We start from the raw sequence: 23,619 nt of genomic DNA on the forward strand, positions 1-23,619 counted from the left end.
ATGTAAACAAGAGCGTAAGGACGACGAAGGACAGATTAAGTGTGTGGCTATTTACTGAAGAATACAGATCACTACAAAGCTAGAGAAAATGCCTGATTCAGAGAAAAGGACACGACAGGACATTAGAATGACAAAGCCGCTGACAGTGGTAAGATTTCAACATCGCATGAATGTTCATTTTGACAGGAAACATTGGAGCCAGCGAACGTTGAGATCTAGGCCTAGCATGTGACCAGTGATCATGAAATCATTCACTGGCTTTGTTTACATCTGCGTCGTTGTATTTATCGTTACTTTTTTATGATACTGTTACGTTTAACGATGAATTGTGTTTTATAAGTGATTCGTTTAATCAGGGTGCTTAAATTCCACCTCTGAAAACCAGCTTTACTGTAAGCCTATTGTTTTATTGTTTGGTCCGGTTCATTGTTCCGATATAAAATGTATAGGTTATATTTCCGTTGTGTGTACATGTGTATATACGGTAGTTCTACAGTATATGTATCTAAAAGTAAGGAAGAAACATAATTTAGCGACCATTTCCTTGTTTATACCACGGACTGTTCAATATATCGATCCATCTGTTTACATAATTTATGACAAAAGAAGTCAACATCTTAAATTGGCATTGCGCCATTGTGACGTCGCCCGTCACTGTAAACATGTGACTTTTCATTGTAGAATATCGCCATTGTCCAGACTTAACCTATTTAACTCTATGCGTGGCAGATCCCATAGTGTTCAGGGACAGTACAATTATAATGGATTCAGAATTTTCACAAACTGCATGTTGTGCAAATTAAGCTGCCATTTTATGTAGGCCTATACACATCAATATTGTATGTAATGTACGTACACCATGCACTGCAGTCATGGATTCTAATTATATAACTATTTCATTTATTTTAGCAAATCCATGAACTTTTATGACTTCGTTTTTCAATGGATTTTCTGGAAATTCCAAAAACATGCATAAACCAATTAGGATCTTTCACCTGATATTTTTAAATAGGCCTACATGTTTTTCCTCCAAAATGTTCTGCTTAATTTCTTGAAATAGATGAATACTGTAGAAATCTATCACTGTTTCTGTATTCTTACTTATGATACTCTTGCTAAACTTTGAATTGAAATGTCTCTTGAAACATATGCAAGGGAAAATTAAACAATTACCAGAGGAAAGAGCAAGTAAGTCTCTTGGAAATGTAAAATTTTAATCAATTCCATTCAAATTAATGGCAAACAAATTAATGAAAATTCATAGAAAAGTTAAATGAAGTGAAGTCCTTGTGAAGGATAAATATAAATTAAACAAAACATATTTATACAGCTGTAAATCACTTTGATTTAGCAATTACTTTATTTTGTGAACTATGTAACCTCTTCAGAAATATTTCCAATGCATGATTTCATGAACTCTGATCTAAAAATGATTCACATATGAGAAGCTATATGTTAGTCATAGATTCCTTTATTGGTAGCCTTTTACTGATAGCTTGCTAGCCATCCAAAAGTGTTTCGTCTTTGATTTCATGATAGACTGTCCTCATGTATTATTAATTCGAAAATAAATCTCATGCGAAATGTGATTTACAGTACAGTCTGTATATAGTACAGATTTCATAAAGTGTCTCAAATGCAAGTTCAGGAGAGTTCTCACGAACTAACATTTCATTAAATGCGATTTTAATTAATTGTGTCATAAAATATAAGAGAGGGAAAAACATACGTATGCTGAAAGACACATTTTTTGCTCAGGTTCAAAATTCAAATGAATGCAATTTGCGATAAATCTGATATCTGAATTAATGAATGTTCAATGATTTTGAAGGAATTTGGGAAAGATTTCATGAGATAGGATTTTTGATGTTGAGGTTTTTCTCCTATTTCATGATTAAGTGAGTTTAAAGAAAGTTCCCAGCATGGCACAATGACGTTTATTAAACTTTAATTGATTCAACTTTGAGGACCCAACTTTTATCCTTCGTACAGTACATAAATGCACGCTATACCCATGGAAATGTATGTGATCATGATAGGGTCATCATGTCTGTGGTCATGATAGGGTTATTATGTCTGTGATCATGATAGGGTTATTATATCTGTGATCATGATAGGGTCATCATATCTGTGGTTATGATAGGGTTATTATATCTGTGGTCATGATAGGGTTATTATATCTGTGGTCATGATAGGGTCATCATATCTGTGGTCATGATAGGGTTATTATATCTGTGATCATGATAGGGTCATCATGTCTGTGATCATGATAGGGTTATTATATCTGGTCATGATAGGGTCATCATATCTGTGATCATAATAGGGTTATTATATCTGTGACCATGATAGGGTTATTATGTCTGTGGTCATGATAGGGTTATTATGTCTGTGGTCATGATAGGGTTATTATGTCTGTGGTCATGATAGGGTCATCATGTCTGTGGTCATGATAGGGTTATTATGTCTGTGGTCATGATAGGGTCATCATATCTGTGATCATGATAGGGTCATCATGTCTGTGATCATGATAGGGTTATTATGTCTGTGATCATGATAGGGTCATCATGTCTGTGGTCATGATAGGGTTATTATATCTGTGGTCATGATAGGGTCATCATATCTGTGATCATGATAGGGTCATCATGTCTGTGATCATGATAGGGTTATTATGTCTGTGATCATGATAGGGTCATCATGTCTGTGATCATGATAGGGTTATTATATCTGGTCATGATAGGGTCATCATATCTGTGATCATGATAGGGTCATCATGTCTGTGGTCATGATAGGGTTATTATATCTGTGATCATGATAGGGTCATCATGTCTGTGGTCATGATAGGGTTATTATATCTGGTCATGATAGGGTTGTTATGTCTGTGATCATGATAGGGTTGTTATGTCTGTGATCATGATAGGGTCATCATGTCTGTGGTCATGATAGGGTCATTATATCTGTGGTCATGATAGGGTCATCATGTCTGTGGTCATGATAGGGTTATTATATCTGGTCATGATAGGGTTGTTATGTCTGTGATCATGATAGGGTTGTTATGTCTGTGATCATGATAGGGTCATCATGTCTGTGGTCATGATAGGGTCATTATATCTGTGGTCATGATAGGGTTATTATATCTGGTCATGATAGGGTCATCATGTCTGTGATCATGATAGGGTTATTATATCTGTGATCATGATAGGGTTATTATGTCTGTGATCATGATAGGGTCATCATGTCTGTGATCATGATAGGGTTATTATATCTGGTCATGATAGGGTCATCATGTCTGTGATCATGATAGGGTCATCATGTATGTGGTCATGATAGGGTTATTATATCTGTGATCATGATAGGGTTATTATATCTGTGATCATGATAGGGTCATTATATCTGTGATCATGATAGGGTTATTATATCTGGTCATGATAGGGTCATCATGTCTGTGATCGTGATATGGTTATTATATATCTGGTCATGATAGGGTTATTATATCTGTGATCATGATAGGGTTATTATATCTGTGATCATGATAGGGTTATTATCTCTGTGGTCATGATAGGGTCATCATGTCTGTTGCCATGCAGATCCTTTTTAAATTGAATTTCTTTTCTAAAAATATATACTAAATTACTATTCAGTAAAAATGTAGGGGAATACAAAAAACTCTCTAAATAAAAATAACAGATCAATGTATTAAGTCTTTACCTGTAATTCATAGGAACAAAATCTTATTTTTAGTATATGATTACACTGAATAACCTTGTGATATTTTTAGTATGGTGATGATTACACTGAATAACCTTGTGATATTTTTAGTATGGTGATGATTACACTGAATAACCTTGTGATATTTTTAGTATGGTGATGATTACACTGAATAACCTTGTGATATTTTTAGTATGGTGATGATTACACTGAATAACCTTGTGATATTTTTAGTATGGTGATGATTACACTGAATTACCCTGTGATATTTTAATTAATTAAATCCTATTCTAAACAGATCACTCAGCTACTTGTGATAAACTGTACATGTGTAGATCTCATATATTCTGTCTGTACTTTACAGGTGAACACTTTACAGGTGAACACTATAGGTGAACACTTTATAGGTGGACACTTTACAGGTGAATACTTTACAGGTGAACACTTTACAGGTGAACACTTTACAGGTGAACACTTTATAGGTGAACACTTTACAGGTGAACACTTTACAGGTGAACACGTGCATTGACAGGTATAACCACTTTACAAGGGAACAATATATACTGTTGAACACTTTATACGTGTACAAAATACAGGTGAATGCATTGAAGATGTGAAATTTATTGTTGAACATTTTACAAATGAGCAATTTTCAGGTGAACATGTACACTTTACAGTTGATCATAAACTACAAATAAACAAATATCTAGTCAATATATATAACACCTGACCAAGAGGTCATGCTGGGTTAAATGGCTACCAAGTTTGTTCAAATTAATAACCTTGACCATATTTCATGGTCATAGGGGTCAAATATGTTAAAATATTCAGATGAGGCCGACTTTCTCAATATATTCAGATGAGGCAGACTTTCTCAATAACAAAGAGGCCCAGGGCCCTGATATTGAGACAATAGTATGCTGAGATGTCACACTGATCAAATGTGTTCATTTTTATTCAACTTAAAAACAAAAACATCAACTATCACTATCCATTTCCGAACTCAGGTGACTTTTAAGTCCCATGGGCTTCTTGGTAGTATTTGTTAAAAATCACCATTAGGTGTACCCCAGTGTCTACTCACCCCAAGGTCAATTTGTTACAAATCATCTACCCCAAGGTCAGTTTATTGCCTATAATCACCTAATAATAATCAAAATTAACCGAACCCGTTACTAAGTTTCCATGTATATTTCACATCCTTTCAATAAAGACTAATGATCACCTGCATCACATAACAATGACAAAATCCACCAATGAAATTGGTTGTAATTCTTACGAAGATGATTGTCTTACTTGTAAGCTAGCTATATATATAGACTGCTGATCTTTTCAAACAGTGATAATTAAGAAACTTCTAAGAACCTACATATATGTATATAAATAATTTCACCTGATGGTAAAATCCTATTATTATTATTTTATAGCTGAAGAGCATTGGCCCAAAGTTAGTACCATTCTTCAAAACGGTGGCCATCTTTTTTGTTCTCTTTGGACGAGAGGAAAAGGAAAGTTCCAAATTGTTCTGCTGTGTGGCCAAAATCTTACCAATCATCTCGCTGATCTTGTTTGTGTTTCTACACGGCATGAATCTCACAGAATACTACCGCTATTCACGGAGGATTCTGATTGGCCTGATCTTCTCATGCTTTGGCGACATACTGTTGGTGTGGAAGGATTCATATTTTGAAGCTGGAATTCTCATGTTTGCTGTGGCTCAGATCTGCTACGCCAGGGCATTTGGATGGAAACCATTCAACCCCTACGCCCTGGCTGTGTTTGCCGCCATCGGAGCAGCCACCTATGGTATTTTGAGTCCCTCCTTAGATGGAATTTTGAGCTATCTGGTTGCGATTTACATAACCTTGATTTGTGTGATGGGATGGAGAGCGGTTGCCAGGGTGAGATTTTTTGATGACCTTGTGACCTGGACCAAACTCTGTGGATGTGCAGGCTCAATTCTGTTCATGATATCAGATGTGACCATCGCTGTTAATAAGTTTGTGATGCCCCTACCATTCCACCACCAAATTATCATGCTGACATACTATGCAGCCCAATTGGGCATAACATTGTCAGTGGTGGACAGTCAGGTGGACATTATCTTACAGTCGGACACAGATTAGGATGGACACATCAACCTGTCGACATGATTCAAAAACCAAGATGTGTATCCTTCTCAATATAACCTTCAAATGGTGCTACATTGAGTAAGAGAAGGCCTCTCTTGGTTCAGATGGGAGGAGACAATATATATCACACATTAAATTGTGTAGTGTGAAAGTCGGGTTTTCTCAACAACAAAAAGTGATACAATTTGTCTTTCTGTTTTGACAGTCATTGTTTCAGTATTATTTTGTGTGAATTTATGAATGAATTTATGTGTGACGTGTAGAGAGTCTGTTACAAAGTGTGTGTGATTTATTTGAAGCCTAGTCATAGATGATGAGGATAGTGTCCCGTCAGACTGGGACATTGACCTATGTTTTACTCGCTGTCAGGGGTAAAGTCCATATTACTGAGGACACATCCGGTATCTCTAAGTCATAAACTATATTCCAAGTTAAACTGTAAAATATTTATCAATTGGACATAACATTGCCGGCCTGTAACTTCGAATAGTGACAGTATTGACCACTTTTTACAAACTAAGAATGACAGTTATACACATGTAATTTATATCTAGTCAATAAGTGTCAGCAAATGTCTTTGTATCGCAGAAAAAATATAGAGAAAAATCATGTAAAAAATCATTTGTGTATAAATATTTCAAATTCATCAAAAATCAATATCTAGTGATTAGAAAAGATTCAATTTTGTTATCTTAAGTTTTGAATTTTTTCTTTTTTAGTAGCTTTGATATCTAAGTTTACCATAGAGGTAGACTAATTATCTCCCGATTTTATCTCTATAGAGAAACTATATACAGAGAGTTACTGCCTTTAACCTTGTACTGAATCAGCTGGCTGAACCTAGGATAGGTGTCAGTGACTGATCGTGGTGACGACTGGTACAGGGTCATCAGTCTCCAGATTTAAATAATCATTGTTGTCTGGTAACCTGTAATCCTGTATCAGCTGGTTCATTGGAGATTGACATCAGTTTGAAAAGATAATTTCCTTTTTGATGTCTTAAAATGTTAAAAGTCTATGATTCTGACTGTTAAATTAGATCATTGTCTATATATATATTATGATATTATATAAATTAAATAGAAATTGAGCAGGAAATAAGTATGATAGTTTCAGTATATTTATGTGAATTTCATGTAAAGTCAATTTTTTAAGCTTATAATTATGCAAACTAACAGTTTGAGTCATTCTATAAAAAAAAGTCTAGTTCTTTATTAATTGTGTTGAAATAGACTTAAACAACGCAACCTGATTCCATGTGTACACACAATAACACACACACGTACACGTATATTACACTATAACTGTCATTACTGGTAGTGTTTTTATCTTATCTATAACATATGTATTGTTAAAACTACTTATCAAATCAGTACATTATTGTGTTGTTATGATATAGAGTAATTTTACCCTATTTCGACCTCAAGTCAAGCTTTACATAGTGTACATCAAACCGACCTGAATCATTGATATTTCTATTCCATTGTCTCTAATTCTACCACCATACATTAATTGCCAAACTCCCTTTAAAGTGCCAAAAAGTGGCTGCCAATAATTGCTGGCATTAAAAGAAGTTTTACTTTGTGGTACTATATATGTATATCAGTGATCAACATTTACACGATACTGTAAACGTTCCATGTTTTAGTGGTAATCTTATTTTGGCGCTTTTCACTCTTGAAGCATTACACTAAATTATGACTGCGCTAATTACATCATCTATAATGCTGCTCTTACAGAAATATGAGAATGCGTTAATTCTTCAGTGTGATAATTTCTTATAATTTGGAAATGCTCGAAAATTTGAGTATGCTAAAGTTATAACATTTACAGTAATTTACACAATTATGAGGATGTCTGTATAAGAATAAAACTACATGCATTAGTTAATCCGTGTACTGTATTATTAAGTCAGAATGAGAAATTATTATGATGATTCAGTCGTTATTAGCTAATATGGTCTGAAGGGCCAAGTGATCATGTGCCCTGATGCGGCATTCATCCGTCGGTCGTCTGGCGTCGTCATTCTGCTGTCAACTTTTCCTTTTAAATTAATTCTCATTAACCAAGAGGTCCATGGTTATGATTTTTGGCCAATAGGTTCCTTGGATGGCAAAAAGAAATGATCTTGACCTATATTCACTGGGGTCAAATTCATTTGACTTCTTCTCACAAACCAAATTAAATGGCCTATAATATAATCATGACATTTGGCTGGTAAGCTCCTGGGATCGATAGAGCCGCTCATAGTTTGTGACCTTGACCTATATTAAAACATACAAAGGACTTTGTATGATTGAAATATATAACTGAATGTCCCAAAACCAATTTCTTTTGATTAAATGAAAGGCAGAGAATTGTCAAACAAATAATACCAGGTGAATGATGCAGGCCCATTGGGCCTCTTTTAACTTGTACTAGGCATATTTTGTCAAATCTGAAATAGGTGTACATAAATATGTACCTTACAAGTTTTCGTAAGGTCAGTGTTTAATTTATACCTGATCGGTCTGAGTTTCAAACTTACTGTTGTTAGCATTGTGATGGACATTTGTAACACATTCTTTAGCTTAAAAGTTTCCATACAAAAAACATTAAAGAAATAAAGGAAAGTTCCTTCCTAGGATCTGTTTCCTTAAGTCCAATACATTATGTAATTCTTTCCTTAATCTAAGGAACATTGATGAAACTTGAGCCAGGATGGAAATTAATTTTGCTTTTCTAGAGGTTTTAAGTCAAAGTAGATTATATTTGACCAAATAATAACATTGTAGGTGCTCCTATCCTTGGCTAAGCATTAATCCCCTCTCTGTCATAATTGTACACACATTATCAGCTGTTTATCTGAAATGTTCTCCAGTCTGTTCTAGTTCTGTTTATGACATCACACCTAGAACTCTGTATGTTCAGTGAAACATCTGTCACGTACGTAAACAAAGAAAATGTTGTGATGTGTAAATTCACATCAGAAGCAAACAGAAAGGGAAAGAGAGAGGGCATATGTTTAATTATATTAAAATTTATAATAGGCATTCTCCTATGGAAATTACCATAATTATCAACTCTGAGAATGGGATCTTTGATTATTAGTACCCAGTAATATAAGTCATACTTGGGTACGTACCACTAATTCATAAAAAAAAATTAACTGCTACATCATTTTTTTTCTGCTCACTTAAATGCGTCTATATTTTTGTATAAGAGTTGCAGACAAGGTTTATGACAGGAACATCATACCCATTCGCTAGAAAAATCAACATAAATTTCAATGTACAAAAAGTGTATTTCAATGTGATGGAAAGAAAGCAAAGTTAACATTAAAAAAGCCACTTATATTATGGTAAATATGAGATAGGTTTGGTAGGTGGTATTTACAATGTGAGTATATAAAACTCAATTATTGACAGGCCTGTGTGATTTACAAATGGTGAACAATGTTCAGTGTATTTACAGAGAAATGTCGCAGACAGGTGTTACATTACAGAGCTGATTAAGGTGTAATGATGTTGGGAATGATATTTTTATCCGTGTCATACTTAATATGACTGGTATTTTAATAACATGAAAATCTGATATCCATATATGCATGCTGTTGTCCAATTCAATTTACCAATAATTTATCAAATGATCAGGTATACCTTCAAAGAGCATTATTACAGTATAAATTTTTGAACATTATAGAAAATGAAATTTTTGTCACTTTCGTATAAAAAAATTAATTTGACATCTTCTGCGGTAGCTATACTTGAACTACAAAAATGTGTAGTGGGTTAGGTTAGGTTAATTATGCCAATGTATGTAACACCCGCTCACCACGTCTACCTGCTGCTTATATAGGTATATAGGTATAGCATTCGCATATCGACAAGATACAGCTGCAGCCCAAGGCAATTCTTAACCAATCTCTATACCTAAACATATATCAGTCAATGTATACCGACAAATTAACTACAATGTTGCTCTGACATTATTTATATCGATCGCGATACATTACATATGTATACACCCTGGATTGGTGTATAAAAGTTTGATTTGGTTTTTAACTGTCATCCAGTTAATATATTTTGAATATAAGTGTCCAATGTAAAAATCATTCACATGAAAATGTCCTCATATGAGTCTTATAGATTTTTGTGTCTTCAACACGTTTTTACATGGCCCCTCAGGCATTTTATATTCTGAGCGGAATCCCTTTTATAGATATACATCTGTATAGAGATGGCAGTAGATTTTGGATGTGAGCTATGGTATTATTGATCAGTATTTAGTAGTGTAGGGGGACATGAATGTGTCGGGCATTGTCATTGGGGACCTCTGGCTGTTGTATTAGAGTACGTACTAAAAGTGTTTGATGTAGGTTTATAGTAGAGAGAAACGTGTTCGGTGTTCAAGTCTACATGTATGTAAGAGATTTGTTGTATTAAAAAAAACGATAATTTGAGACAAACGTAGTGATAGTTGGTTTATAAGATTTAGATTGTATGATACTTCTATCGGTACATTGACACATGTACAGGAACATCGAGCTCTGCATGTTAATATGACTTGTATGTCACAGTGTGTTGTACATGTGTAAAGCACCTGTATAACAGGAGTGAATCAGGTCTGTTGGAGGCTTTGATCAGGTTCATTTGAAGGCTTTGATCCAATGGTCATATGCACACTGAAAAATTACACCAATCCTCACTTTGACTTGCACCCGTCTCAAAAAATTAAGATGATAAGTAAAACTGAACTTTATAATTGTGGTCTTCTGGATAATGTCGGATTCTGGAGACTAGTCAAATTTGGATCATGTTTGCAAATTGATGTCTTGCCTCAGATTGTTGGTAGAACCACTCGTTAATTATTTGTTATATATTTATAGGTACTTTTTGAGTCTGCCTCATTACACTGATCAGAAAAACTGTATGTTACATGGGGGTAAATCAAACTAGGGGCAGATCAGCTAGTAAGAATTTCGCTGGGCAATTCTTAACTTAAAATTTAGGAGTCAGTAGCCATGCTGTCTTAAATCATCGCTCTCTATATACATATATAGTATACCTATGTTACGTCACAGCTGTTCTCATGATCTGGGCCAGTTTACAAGCCAACAAGCTGTGTGGTGGTTTAATATGTACAAACCTATATAGATACACCGTTCAGTGGTTATATACACTTTACTATAGCGTGATTCTTGATATTATTATAGCTGTAAATACTAGCTTTATACTCTAATGAAGTGATGCATTAGTACATATTACCTGCAATAACCCAAGGCATCCAATAAGTGATTCAACTTTGGCTTATTGCCAAAATAATAAGTTAAATATTCGTCATCATCCTAAAAATGTTTGTTGTCTGTCTATTATTGTGAGAAGTTTAATTTGTGTGTTCCTTGAAAAATAATTGAATTAAGTGGAAAGAAATATATTTCTGTTAACTTGGTTTTGGACATCTACAATTTTACCAATGTAAGATTTTTTTATCCCACCCTTGGGTTGAGACAAGCTGCTCTTGTTTTTTGCACGCTCTAACAATTGTATGACGTCATGCACAGCAACAATACAATCACATCACACCAACATTGTCTTGCATTGATGTAACGGCAATATTAGATACATACGGAGGTAACATATGGTGAGAGAAAAATAATCATACAACCTCTTGCGAATGAGGCAGGGGAATGTCAAACCTCGGGGTAAGATTCTTAATATAAGCAGTCAGACACTTGGCAAACCTTGTGGTTGGCAACTTTAGAATCTTCCCCTTGGGTTAAAATAACCCCAACGGGCTGAAAGGTTGTAATAATCACACCCAAGGGTTGAGATAAGCAATACATGTTCTTACCACATTCTCAACAATTGGATGATGTCACCCTTACAATATAACGGTGTCACATAGACAATGTTATCATGTAACATCAATATTCGCTACATAAGAGAGTAAGAGACAAATAATCACTCAAGTCCTTGGGAGTGATGGAGACGGGGGGATCTCAACCCTCAGGGTAAGATTCTTAAGCTGTCAAACACTTGATAAGCCACATGTTTGGCAACCTTAGAATCTTCCCCAGTAGTTGAGATTCCCCTGTCTCACTCCCAAGGGAGTGAACGATTCTATCAATGAAGTAAACATTGAGATTCCCCGTCTCACTCCCAAGGGAGTGAACGATTCTATAAATCTATCCTCGTGTAGTAAACATTGAGATTCCCTGTCTCACTCCCAAGGGAGTGAACAATTCTATCAATGTAGTAAACATTGAGATTCCCCGTCTCACTCCCAAGGGAGTTAGCGATTCTATCAATGTAGTAAACATTGAGATTCCCCTGTCTCACTCCCAAGGGAGTGAACGATTCTATAAATCTATTCTCGTGTAGTAAACATTGATGTATCATCAGGACCAGGGGAACACATGTTTTACTGGGACATATACTTAGTTGGTAAAGATTATCAGCACCTTCAGCAATAGACATGAGGATGAACTCGTTATATGGTATGTTGTTTTACTCATTATATTGGTTATATTGTATCATTGTTATTATCAGTGCAATTGGAGGACTTTTATTGTTTATGGTTTTTCTAGGACAAATGTCTGTTGTTTGTTAAAACCTATTCCAGAGAAATGTCTGTATTGTTTGTTAAAGTCTTTATCAGAAATGTCTGTATTGTTTGTTGAAGTCTTTATCAGAAATGTCTGTATTGTTTGTTAAAGTCTTTATCAGAAATGTCTGTATTGTTTGTTGAAGTCTTTATCAGAAATGTCTGTATTGTTTGTTAAAGTCTTTATGAGAAGTTTGTTAAAGTCTTTATCAGAAATGTCTGTATTGTTTGTTGAAGTCTTTCTCCAGCAAATTTCTGAATATCTGTATTATATATATATACATTGTACTGGTATATTGGTATGTCAGTTTAACATGGTACAATTGTTATGTGATATCTGTTAGGAGGTGCTATGTCCACTTTTACAGTGCTCAGAGAGAATACAACTAGGTTTTATTTACTATGGAGAAGACAAATTCTGATATAGGTACACTTACTATTAAGGGCAAATTCTTATATAGGTATGGTTACTAGCAAGGACAAATTCTGATATGTACAATTACTAGTAAGGACAAATTCTGATATGTATAATTACTAGTAAGGACAAATTCTGATATAGGTACAATTACTAGTAAGGACAATTTCTGATATAGGTACAATTACTAGTAAGGACAAATTCTGATATAGGTATGGTTACTAGTAAGGACAAATTCTGATATAGGTATGGTTACTAGGAAGAACAAATTCTGATATAGGTATGGTTACTAGGAAGGACAAATTCTGATATAGGTACAATTACTAGTAAGGACAAATTCTGATATAGGTACAATTACTAGTTAAAGGACAAATTCTGATATAGGTACAATTACTAGTAAGGACAATTTCTGATATGTATAATTACTAGTAAGGACAAATTCTGATATAGGTACAATTACTAGTAAGGACAATTTCTGATATAGGTACAATTACTAGTAAGGACAAATTCTGATATAGGTATGGTTACTAGGAAGGACAAATTCTGATATAGGTACAATTACTAGTAAGGACAAATTCTGATATAGGTACAATTACTAGTTAAAGGACAAATTCTGATATAGGTACAATTACTAGTAAGGACAATTTCTGATATGTATAATTACTAGTAAGGACAAATTCTGATATAGGTACAATTACTAGTAAGGACAATTTCTGATATAGGTACAATTACTAGTAAGGACAAATTCTGATATAGGTATGGTTACTAGGAAGGACAAATTCTGATAGGTACAATTACTAGTTAAAGGACAAATTCTGATATAGGTACAATTACTAGTAAGGACAAATTCTGATATACAGTGTAGATACAAATACTAGTAAGGACAAATTCTGATATAGGTACAATTACTAGTAAGGACAAATTCTGATATAGGTATGGTTACTAGGAAGGACAAATTCTGATAGGTACAATTACTAGTAAGGTACAATTTCTGATAGGTACAATTACTAGTAAGGACAAATTCTATTAGGTACAATGACTAGTGAGGACAATTTCTGATATAGGTACAATTACTAGTAAGGACAATTTCTGATATAGGTACAATTACTAGTAAGGACAAATTCTGATATAGGTATGGTTACTAGGAAGGACAAATTCTGATAGGTACAATTACTAGTTAAAGGACAAATTCTGATATAGGTACAATTACTAGTAAGGACAATTTCTGATAGGTACAATTACTAGTAAGGACAAATTCTGATATACAGTGTAGATACAAATACTAGTAAGGACAAATTCTGATATAGGTACAATTACTAGTAAGGACAAATTCTGTGATTGCTGATAAGGAATCATGTGTTAAGAGATTTTAAAAGTGTCGATATAGATTTGTTTTCAAAATATATTGAAGTTGATACTTTTCAATGGAATGGCTGTTAAATTGTTGTGATGGCAGGATTGTATAAAACAGTGTATGATAATGTTTGACCTGTCATTGACCGTCATTGACCGTCATTGTAATAGAGAGATTGTACTATTACCGTGTATGATAATGTTTGATCTGTCATTGACCGTCATTGTAATAGAGAGATTGTACTATTACAGTGTATGATAATGTTTGATCTGTCATTGACCGTCATTGTAATAGAGAGATTGTACTATTACAGTGTATGATAATGTTTGACCTGTCATTGACCGTCATTGTAATAGAGAGATTGTACTATTACAGTGTATGATAATGTTTGATCTGTCATTGACCGTCATTGTAATAGAGAGATTGTACTATTACAGTGTATGATAATGTTTGACCTGTCATTGACCGTCATTGTAATAGAGAGATTGTACTATTACAGTGTATGATAATGTTTGACCTGTCATTGACCGTCATTGTAATAGAGAGATTGTACTATTACAGTGTATGATAATGTTTGACCTGTCATTGACCGTCATTGCAATAGAGAGATTGTACAATTACAGTGTCTGATAATGTATGTTGTTGTTGAGCGATCCAGAGGAGAGGTCTGTCACATGATCAGTGGTATAGTCCATCCCAGTAATTCAGTTCTTACATGTATGAATGATTCAGTATTTCCTAAAGTAGTTGGCAGAACCATCATAGTCGTTATACATTTTAATAGTTACAATGTACATATTATTGTCTATCATTGGTAACTTCTATGTATAAAATAGATACAATCAGTGTATTTTTCACCTACAAAACATTACAATCACCTTATTTAATTTTGGTGGTTTTTTGTGTGTACAGAATATTTTACTACACATGCACCTTGATGATAAGATGTTTTTTGAGATTACTGTAGTATTTTTAGGAACTTTTTATGGATGTATTCATATCTATGGAGAGATACATGTAACATTCATGTATATTTGATATTTTACACTTCATTATTTTGAATCTCAGAATTTTTGGCGGGAAACATATTAAAAGATTTATGATGTTATTACCATAATACAAAAGATATTACTGACTCCTCATAAGGCGTATGATAAATGTTTAATCTTTAAGAAAATTTCACTTCTTTGTTTACATGTATAAGAAATCTATGTAAGGTATATATCATCTGTATGTTGGTGCCATGGTGGTTGTTTATATGGTTGCCATGGCTACAGAGAGTAGGTGGGATTTTTTGTACAGCAAATATGTTTGACATCATCATTTGTCTGATAGCATACCATCATGTAACTAATTTCAAACTGTGTATATACTCAATATGTATTCCTATATTTGGTTTACTCCCTTGTTCAGTCATTATTAGGTATAGTTAGGGTAGTTGTACAGTTTACCGGTTTGGTTTTGGTCCATTTCTTGCCTTTTTTTCCTTTTATCTGCAGGAGTTCAATGCACTTACAATGCAAAAGTGAACAAAAACAATTTCAAATGTTTTGACTTGTTGAATACATTCATTAACTAGTGAATATATCTTTGTTTTTGTTTGAACATGGTGTACATTTGTAAATAAAAAATTTAATTCATGTGTAAAAATGGTTATAAGAAATAAAAATGTTTAAATAAATTCAACATGTTGAGTTTTCTTTTTTTGGTCACTAAGTCTCTGGTCACCTACACCTTCTGTCTGTCATCATGTGTCATCCATTGTCTGTAAACAATTCACATTTTGGACATCCTTTTAGGAGACCCAGATAGCCGATATTGGGCCTGTAGCATGCTAGGATGAAGGGGTGCCAAGTGTGTTCAAATAGATGACCTTGACCCACTTTCAAGGTCATATTGGTTAAATGCGTGGAAATCTTTAATACTTCTCATAGTAGCATGCTAGGATGAATGACCTTGACCTACTAGGATGAATGACCTTGACAGAAGGTAAAATTAACAGAGGTAAAATATATTGAAGTCTTTATCTCTTTTTATTAGACTGCCAACTTTTTCATGCCACCAGTTTGAAGATTTACAACTGCTCCGCCAATTATGAAGTTATATGGCAATTATGACCTAACTATATATCATTGATAGCGTGTCTGTACTGTGAGAAGCTTTCGCTTGGTAATGTAGATAGACTAGTTGACCCACTTTCAAGGTCATATTGGTTAAATGCGTGGAAATCTTTAACACAACTAAAATAATACAAAAGCAAAACCCTATTTGAATGTTTATATTATTTACCAATGTGTAGTGATGACGCGGGTCAGTGTCATTTCCACTCGACATAGATTTACGTGCCTACGTCAGTGATTAGTAGTCCTTGCGGTATGATCAATCGTTACATCTCATCAGAGACGTTCACCTGGTTCACCTGGCTTCGGTCTGTGTTAGATGTTATCGTCTCTTGACCACCTTAGTAGATTTCAGTTCATTGATACGTTTTGTTGCGCCTTGTCCTTGATTAAAAGTTTTTCATCAATATATCATTGTTGTGATTCCGTGGATTTCTTTATGATTTTATACAATTTCTACACCTCTTAAAGTTTATGTACAGTTTCCACATAATAAATATCACTTAAAATTTGTAAAAATTGTCTCACAGTCCTCTTTTTCCTTTTATATATTGGCTTGTAGATCTTTAAACACAAGTTGGGTGAAATTTTATCAGCAGGTCTTTCCATTGCTAGTTGAGTCTATTTTTGAATTGGTTAATTGTCTCGCTTTCTACCACTTCCTCTGACAAGTTATTCCAGTCATTGATTACTCTTATACTAAAGGAGTTTGTTCTGATGTTCAGTCTGGTTTGGGGCTTCATAATTTTGTATTTGTGTCCTCTAGTCCTCCTGTTTGTCTCCATTTCAAAGGAATCTTCTTTTTCGAGGTTGTCTATTCCCTTGATTATTCGTAATGTTTGAATCATATCCGTTCTTTTTCTTCTGTATTGTAGGGACAGAATGCCAGGTTGTTTAAGTCGTTGCGGATAAGATTGGTTTTTAATATCTTTCACTAGTTTTGTAGCCCTCCGTTGTACTTTCTTAATCATTTTTGTGTCTCTTTGATTCATAGGATTCCATACACTCACTGCGTATTCCAAATGGGGTCTGATTAGGGATTTATAAAGTGGTAGAAACATATCCTTGTCTATATGACTAAAGGTTCTTTTCACCAATCCAGTTATTTGATTTGCTTTTTTCACCGCCTTCTCCACATGTTTACTGAATTTTAGGGTTTTGTCCACTACTACACCAAGATCTTTTTCTTCCTCAGACTGTTCAATGTCTTCTTGTCCTAGTTTGTACACATGGTTTGGGTTGTTGTGGCCAAAATGTAAACTTTTACATTTACTGTAATTGAAGTGTAATTGCCAAATATTTGACCAGTCCCCCAGTTTCATCAAATCAGATTGTAGTGCGTCTCTTTCCCTTACTGATCCACTTTTGTGTAGAATTTTGCTGTCATCTGCAAATAATTTTATCACTGCATTAACTACTTCTGGTAGATCGTTGATATATATCAGAAATAGTACTGGCCCTAACACACTTCCTTGAGGGACTCCGCTAACCACTGGTGTCCATGAAGAGGTCTGTCCGTTGATCACCACTCTTTGTTTTCTATTCACGAGAAAGTTATTGATCCATTTTAGAATCTTGCCTTTAATTCCAATTGCCTCTAGTTTTTTGAGTAATTTTTGATGTGGTACCGTATCGAATGCCTTTTGGAAATCCAAATAAATTATATCTGCAGGCTCTCCGTTATCTAATATCCTGGTTATTTCGTTAATCATATCAATTAATTGGAGAACTGTAGATTTTTTGCTTCTGAAGCCATATTGGTGTGGACTTAGTAGTTGGTTATTTTCCAGATACTCCATGATATTGTCTCTAATGATGGACTCCATCATTTTGCATATTGTACTTGTGAGGCTTATTGGTCTGTAATTTTTTTGTGAATTTTTGTCTCCTTTTTTGTGAATAGGTATTATGTTGGCCATTTTCCCAAATATCAGGTAGTTCTCCTTCCTCCAGTGATTTTTTGAATATTATTGTTAATGGTTCAGATACAGTATTGCTTCTGCTGTTTAATTTAAAATTTTTGGGTGTATATTGTCCGGCCCTGGCGATTTACTGGAGTTCACTTTTTGCAGTTTTTTGGTTACCAAATCCCTGGTGATGTTGAGATTTTCAATATTATTTTGTGGTGTGTCCAGTTGGGGAATATTGGAGATGTTCTCTTGAGTGAAGACACTGGTGAAGAAGTTGTTAAGTTCTGTTGCTGTTTCTTGGTCGGTTTTTGTTGTGGACCCGTTCTCTCTGGTCATTGGCGGTATTCCCTCCTTCATTGATGTTTTAGATTTTACACAATGCCAGAAACTTTTTGGGTTATTCTTGCTTTCCGCTGCTATCTTTCTCTGATAGTCCTTATTTGCCTTTCTTTTGATTTTATTGGTATTGTCCCTCTCTTTTACATATTCTACGTGATTTGCCCATGTTTTGTTTCCAAGGTATCTATACCATGCTCTTTTTTTTTTTTTTGGCAGCATTTATTACTCTTTCGTCCATCCACAGCTTCCTGTTCGTTCCTGGCTTGTTCTTGCTCACCGGTATGTTTTTTCCTGTACTTGAAGATATTTTTTCTGCAAAACTGTTCCAGGATTCAGTAACTGTTCTTTCCCAAAGAATCTTTTGCCAGTTTATTTCTGTGATGTCATCCTTCATTTGCTGGTAGATACCTCGGAAATATGCAGGCTTGTTATTCAGGACCGAGGTACATGGTTCGTTGATTTTTATTTCGAATAACAGTTGCACATGATCACTTTTTCCTAGTGGATGATTGTATTTGATGTTGTCGACCATATCCTCACTGTTGGTTAATATAAGATCTAAAATGTTCGGTCTATTTCCTACTCTATACCTGGTTGGTTCTTTCACGTGCTGATAAATAAAGTTGTCCTGAATACAGTCTAGAAATTTACTTGTGTTTGGGTTTTTGTTACAATTTTGTCAATCATTTTGAGTAGTTGTTCGGAGTTGTCGATCGTACTTGATGGGCTTCTGTAAATACATCCTACGATTATCTTCTGACCGGTTTTTAGTAATATTTCACACCATACATGTTCGTTAATCTCAATGTTGTTTATTTTATTTTCTTCCACTCGAAGTGTTTTTGATACATATATGATGATGCCCCTTCCTGTGTCTAATGTGTTGTTGAACAAATAGTAATTTTCTAGGTGGAATTCAGCTAGTTGGAGATTTCCCGGATTGTTTTTTGGTAATATCTCTGTTAGGCATATGATGTCTGGATTTTCTTGGTTGATTTCAATGTCTAGTTCCTTTCTTTTGTTTAGCAGTGAATCAGCATTGGCATAGAGGACTGTGAGTTTTATATCAATTAAAATGTTGGTTCCTCCTCTCACGTTAAAACTGACATCCTATTTCTGGTTTGTACTCCGAGGGGTAGGCGATATTTCACTAGCTATAGCATCCTTATCCTCGAGAATGTGAGATGATTCGTTTAGTGACACGTCCCTGTATATGTAGCTCTGATTGCCAGTTTTTATTGTCAATGTCTTTAATGTTTTTTGGGGTGGAGCTATCTCGACTCTCTATTGTTGGTTTGATGATTTTTGATTGACTTGGGGGATTTGATGGTGTAGTTATACCTCGTTTTGGGGTGGAGCTATCTCGACTCTCTATTGTTGGTTTGGTGACTTTTGATTGACTTGGGGGATTTGATGGTGTAGTTATACCTCGTTTTGGGGTGGAGCTATCTCGACTCTCTATTGTTGGTTTGATGACTTTTGATTGACTTGGGGGATTTGATGGTGTAGTTATAGCTCGTTTTGGGGTGGAGCTATCCACTCTCTATTGTTGGTTTGATGATTTTTGAGTGACAAGGGGGAAACCTCGTGTTGTTATCCTGTCCATGATTTTAGGTGACTTTCTTGTATTTAGTTGCTCTTGTCTTGTATCATCTCGACTGACTGTTTGTGACATATTTTTGTCTTCCACACTTCTGTTTCCTCTGATAGTTACTCTCTCTCTCCCTGTTCCCTTCTCTCTCGTAGTTCATTTCGTAGTTTCCTTCCCTCTTCTCTTTGCTTTGGTGTCTGGTCCCTTGTTATTATCACTCTTTTTAGTTGCTTATCTGGAATATTTTTTATCTCTTTAATTTTTCCCAATAGCTTGTGCCTGTCTGTTTTGTCTCCAAGAAATACGTATACCACATCTCCTGCATCTCGGCCGCGGTTAGCCGAATGGATATGTACAATATACTAGAATTATGTAGATAATCTGGTGTTTCATTAGGGTAAATATTATATATCAATGTAGGGATGGTAATTCATAAGGAAGTTATGAAACCATGTCCTTGTAGAATAACATGCCCAAGGTCATAGGAAAACACATGAAGTAGGCTCGGTAGGGTTAATATATAATTTAACAGGGATACCAATATACGTTGCACAAAATTAGATAAATATATTGAATTGTTAGACTTTCTCAAACGTCCACCCTTCTCCAAACATATACAGCTTTGTTTGAAGCCCTAGGCCTCTTCTGCTATTAAGTTCTCGATAGGTTATTACTTACGGTTACATATCAACACATGAACTATTTGTAATACAACTTTGAAAATAACAGATTACTTTAAACTATAATGTTCAATCTAAGCACGGTGTACGCTCATACACTGAAGTTATATAAGTGATCCATATGCCCCCTATGCTAGGCATTTTTTGAAAAGATATAATATATACATACATAAGTACTGAAAACATGCTTCCTATTACTGCAATCACAACGACAGTTGACTAAGGCAAGTCTAGATGTCATTTATTCGTGGAGCAATGTTGATCCAGTATTTTACCAAATTATATCAGATATATAATATGTAAAATATCTTATATGTTTTTGATATATCTTATATAATTTGGAAAATTCCTGGATCAACGTTGCTCCGTGAATAACAACTTGGCTTGTCATAGAAGACAACGCATAGTTATACGATGTCTCTGTTCTGTATGAGCTACTTGAGTCATGGAGTTACTGCATTGGGGCAAATCTTTTGTTAAAATGAATTTTTGGGAATGTGGTGGACCAAAGATAAAAGTGCAGGAAACGGATTTAAAGCGAGTTGTATGAGAAGCTAGTAAGGCTGACTACTACCCTGTGTGGCCCTAAAAAATACAGATCGAATACCGAATACTTAATTGAATTTTGGGATTCGGTATATTTAGGTCATTCTATTGGCAACGAAACAAGTTTCGGGCGTGAATTAACAAAACCTGGCATTTTGTTTCCATAAAAGATGTAAGCAGTCGTCATAACACACGTGAAACAGATGTACAATTTGTGTTCCACAGACATTCATGGGTTCCATGTATTGACAGACTTTGGGCCCGGATGGGATTTCCGGCGCAAGATTCTTTAGATTTTAGTCTGTTCCGCACCGTACATACATGTGTAGAGAAAAAATGGGGTTGTCAAAGAATACATCGCTTACCCTGTTCACTTCACGAAACAGCCTTCATGTATATACTGCTATCCAATGAGTTGTAAAACATACGGGAAAATGAATATCATCCTGGATTTTGTTAAAGGACATGCACTTTAGTGTGCTACTGACACATTACGTTATGTTGATAACAGGCAGGTGTAGTCCGCATTATACCCCCTCAGGTTTTGTACTCCAAAGGTCCGATACTCCGAAGGTCCGATACTCCGAAGGCCCGATACTCCGAGGGTCCGATACTCCGAAGGTCCGATACTCCGAAAGCCCGATACTCCAAAGGCCCGATACTCCGAAGGTCCGATACTCCGAAGGTCCGATACTCCAAAGGTCCGATACTCCAAAGGCCCGATACTCCGAAGGTCCGATACTCCGAAAGCCCGATACTCCGTGAATGGTAGATCGGGATTCTAACCGTGAATGGTAGATCGGGATTCTAACCGTGAATGGTAGATCGGGATTCTAACTATGAATGGTAGATCGGGATTCTAAATATGAATGGTAGATCGGGATTCTAACCGTGAATGGTAGATCGGGATTCTAACCGTGAATGGTAGATCGGGATTCTAAATATGAATGGTAGATCGGGATTCTAACCGTGAATGGTAGATCGGGATTCTAACCGTGAATGGTAGATCGGGATTCTAACCGTGAATGATAGATCGGGATTCTAACCGTGAATGGTAGATCGGGATTCTAACCGTGAATGGTAGATCGGGATTCTAACCGTGAATGGTAGATCGGGATTCTAACCGTGAATGGTAGATCGGGATTCTAACTATGAATGGTAGTTCGAGATTCTAACCGTGAATGGTAGATCGGGATTCTTACCGTGAATGGTAGATTGGGATTCTAACCGTGAATGGTAGATCGGGATTCTAACCGTGAATGGTAGATGGATATTCTAACCGTGAATGGTAGATCGGGATTCTAACCGTGAATGGTAGATCGGGATTCTAACCGTGAATGGTAGATCGGGATTCTAACCGTGAATGATAGATCGGGATTCTAACCGTGAATAGTAGATCGGGATTCTAACCGTGAATGGTAGATCGGGATTCTAACCGTGAATGGTAGATCGGGATTCTAACCGTGAATGGTAGATCGGGTTTCTAACCGTGAATGGTAGATCGGGATTACGCGATTCGTGGTAAATATGTCCAGAAAGCCAGTGTTGTTATAATCTTATGAATGCTGAAAAAATAAATTTCACAATGGAATATGATAGAAGTAAATAGAGTATAACAATGAAAAAAATAAAATGTTTGAAATATCTTACAGGAATCGAATAAAAAATATGCTTTCATCTGTTAATGCTTATTAAGCAAGCTTTTTCAAACAAATACTAATGAAATTATATGAATGATTGGGCGAGATATAGAATATTTTCTGTCTATGCAATTTTAGCCATATCAAAGAAAACATGTACCAGGCTTAAAATAAATATTTGAGCAGTGAAATTATAAAAACAAAATTTTAAAATCTTCAAAATATCATGAAGTAATATTTCCAACAGGTTTTGAAAGAATAAAACAGTTCAACACTCGAAACAAAAAAAGAAAACTAACTGTAACTAACTATTTTCTGTAATTCACACAATTGAATATCGGGTTTAATGTAAAACTGCAACAATTGAACTAACTTACAAAAAGTTTAATAATAAAACAGAGAACTAACATATTTAACTCTTTTTACCATTTGTCCACAAAAATCTACATTACAACTATATAGGGCATGGTAGTCCGCCCCAAACCTATTACAAAAATCTACATTACAACTATATAGGGCATGGTAGTCCGCCCCAAACCTATTACAAAAATCTACATTACAACTATATAGGGCATGGTAGTCCGCCCCAAACCTATTACGCC

General features: G+C 35.1%; 1 protein-coding gene and 1 long non-coding RNA gene across 6 annotated transcripts; both read left to right on the plus strand.

Annotated features, from left to right (window-relative positions):
* LOC117336831 (lysoplasmalogenase-like protein TMEM86A) lies at positions 1–5,867 on the plus strand. The gene is made up of 2 exons (XM_033897490.1): positions 1–148; positions 5,133–5,867. The coding sequence occupies exons 1-2, from the start codon at positions 89–91 to the stop codon at positions 5,829–5,831; spliced, it is 759 nt and encodes a 252-aa protein (XP_033753381.1). The 5' UTR covers positions 1–88; the 3' UTR covers positions 5,832–5,867.
* Positions 5,868–6,359: 492 nt separating this feature from the next.
* LOC117336832 lies at positions 6,360–14,398 on the plus strand. 5 transcript variants are annotated; one of them, XR_004534662.1, is made up of 3 exons: positions 6,360–12,883; positions 12,982–13,593; positions 13,626–14,398. It is a non-coding gene; the product is annotated as an uncharacterized LOC117336832 (long non-coding RNA). The 5 variants fall into 5 exon arrangements; XR_004534661.1 differs by having other exon boundaries at positions 12,982–13,625; positions 13,662–14,397; XR_004534660.1 differs by having other exon boundaries at positions 12,982–14,001; positions 14,070–14,396.
* The last annotated feature ends 9,221 nt before the right edge of the window (positions 14,399–23,619 follow it).

Source organism: Pecten maximus, chromosome 10 (assembly GCF_902652985.1).
Source record: "Pecten maximus chromosome 10, xPecMax1.1, whole genome shotgun sequence".
Taxonomy (NCBI): domain Eukaryota; kingdom Metazoa; phylum Mollusca; class Bivalvia; order Pectinida; family Pectinidae; genus Pecten; species Pecten maximus.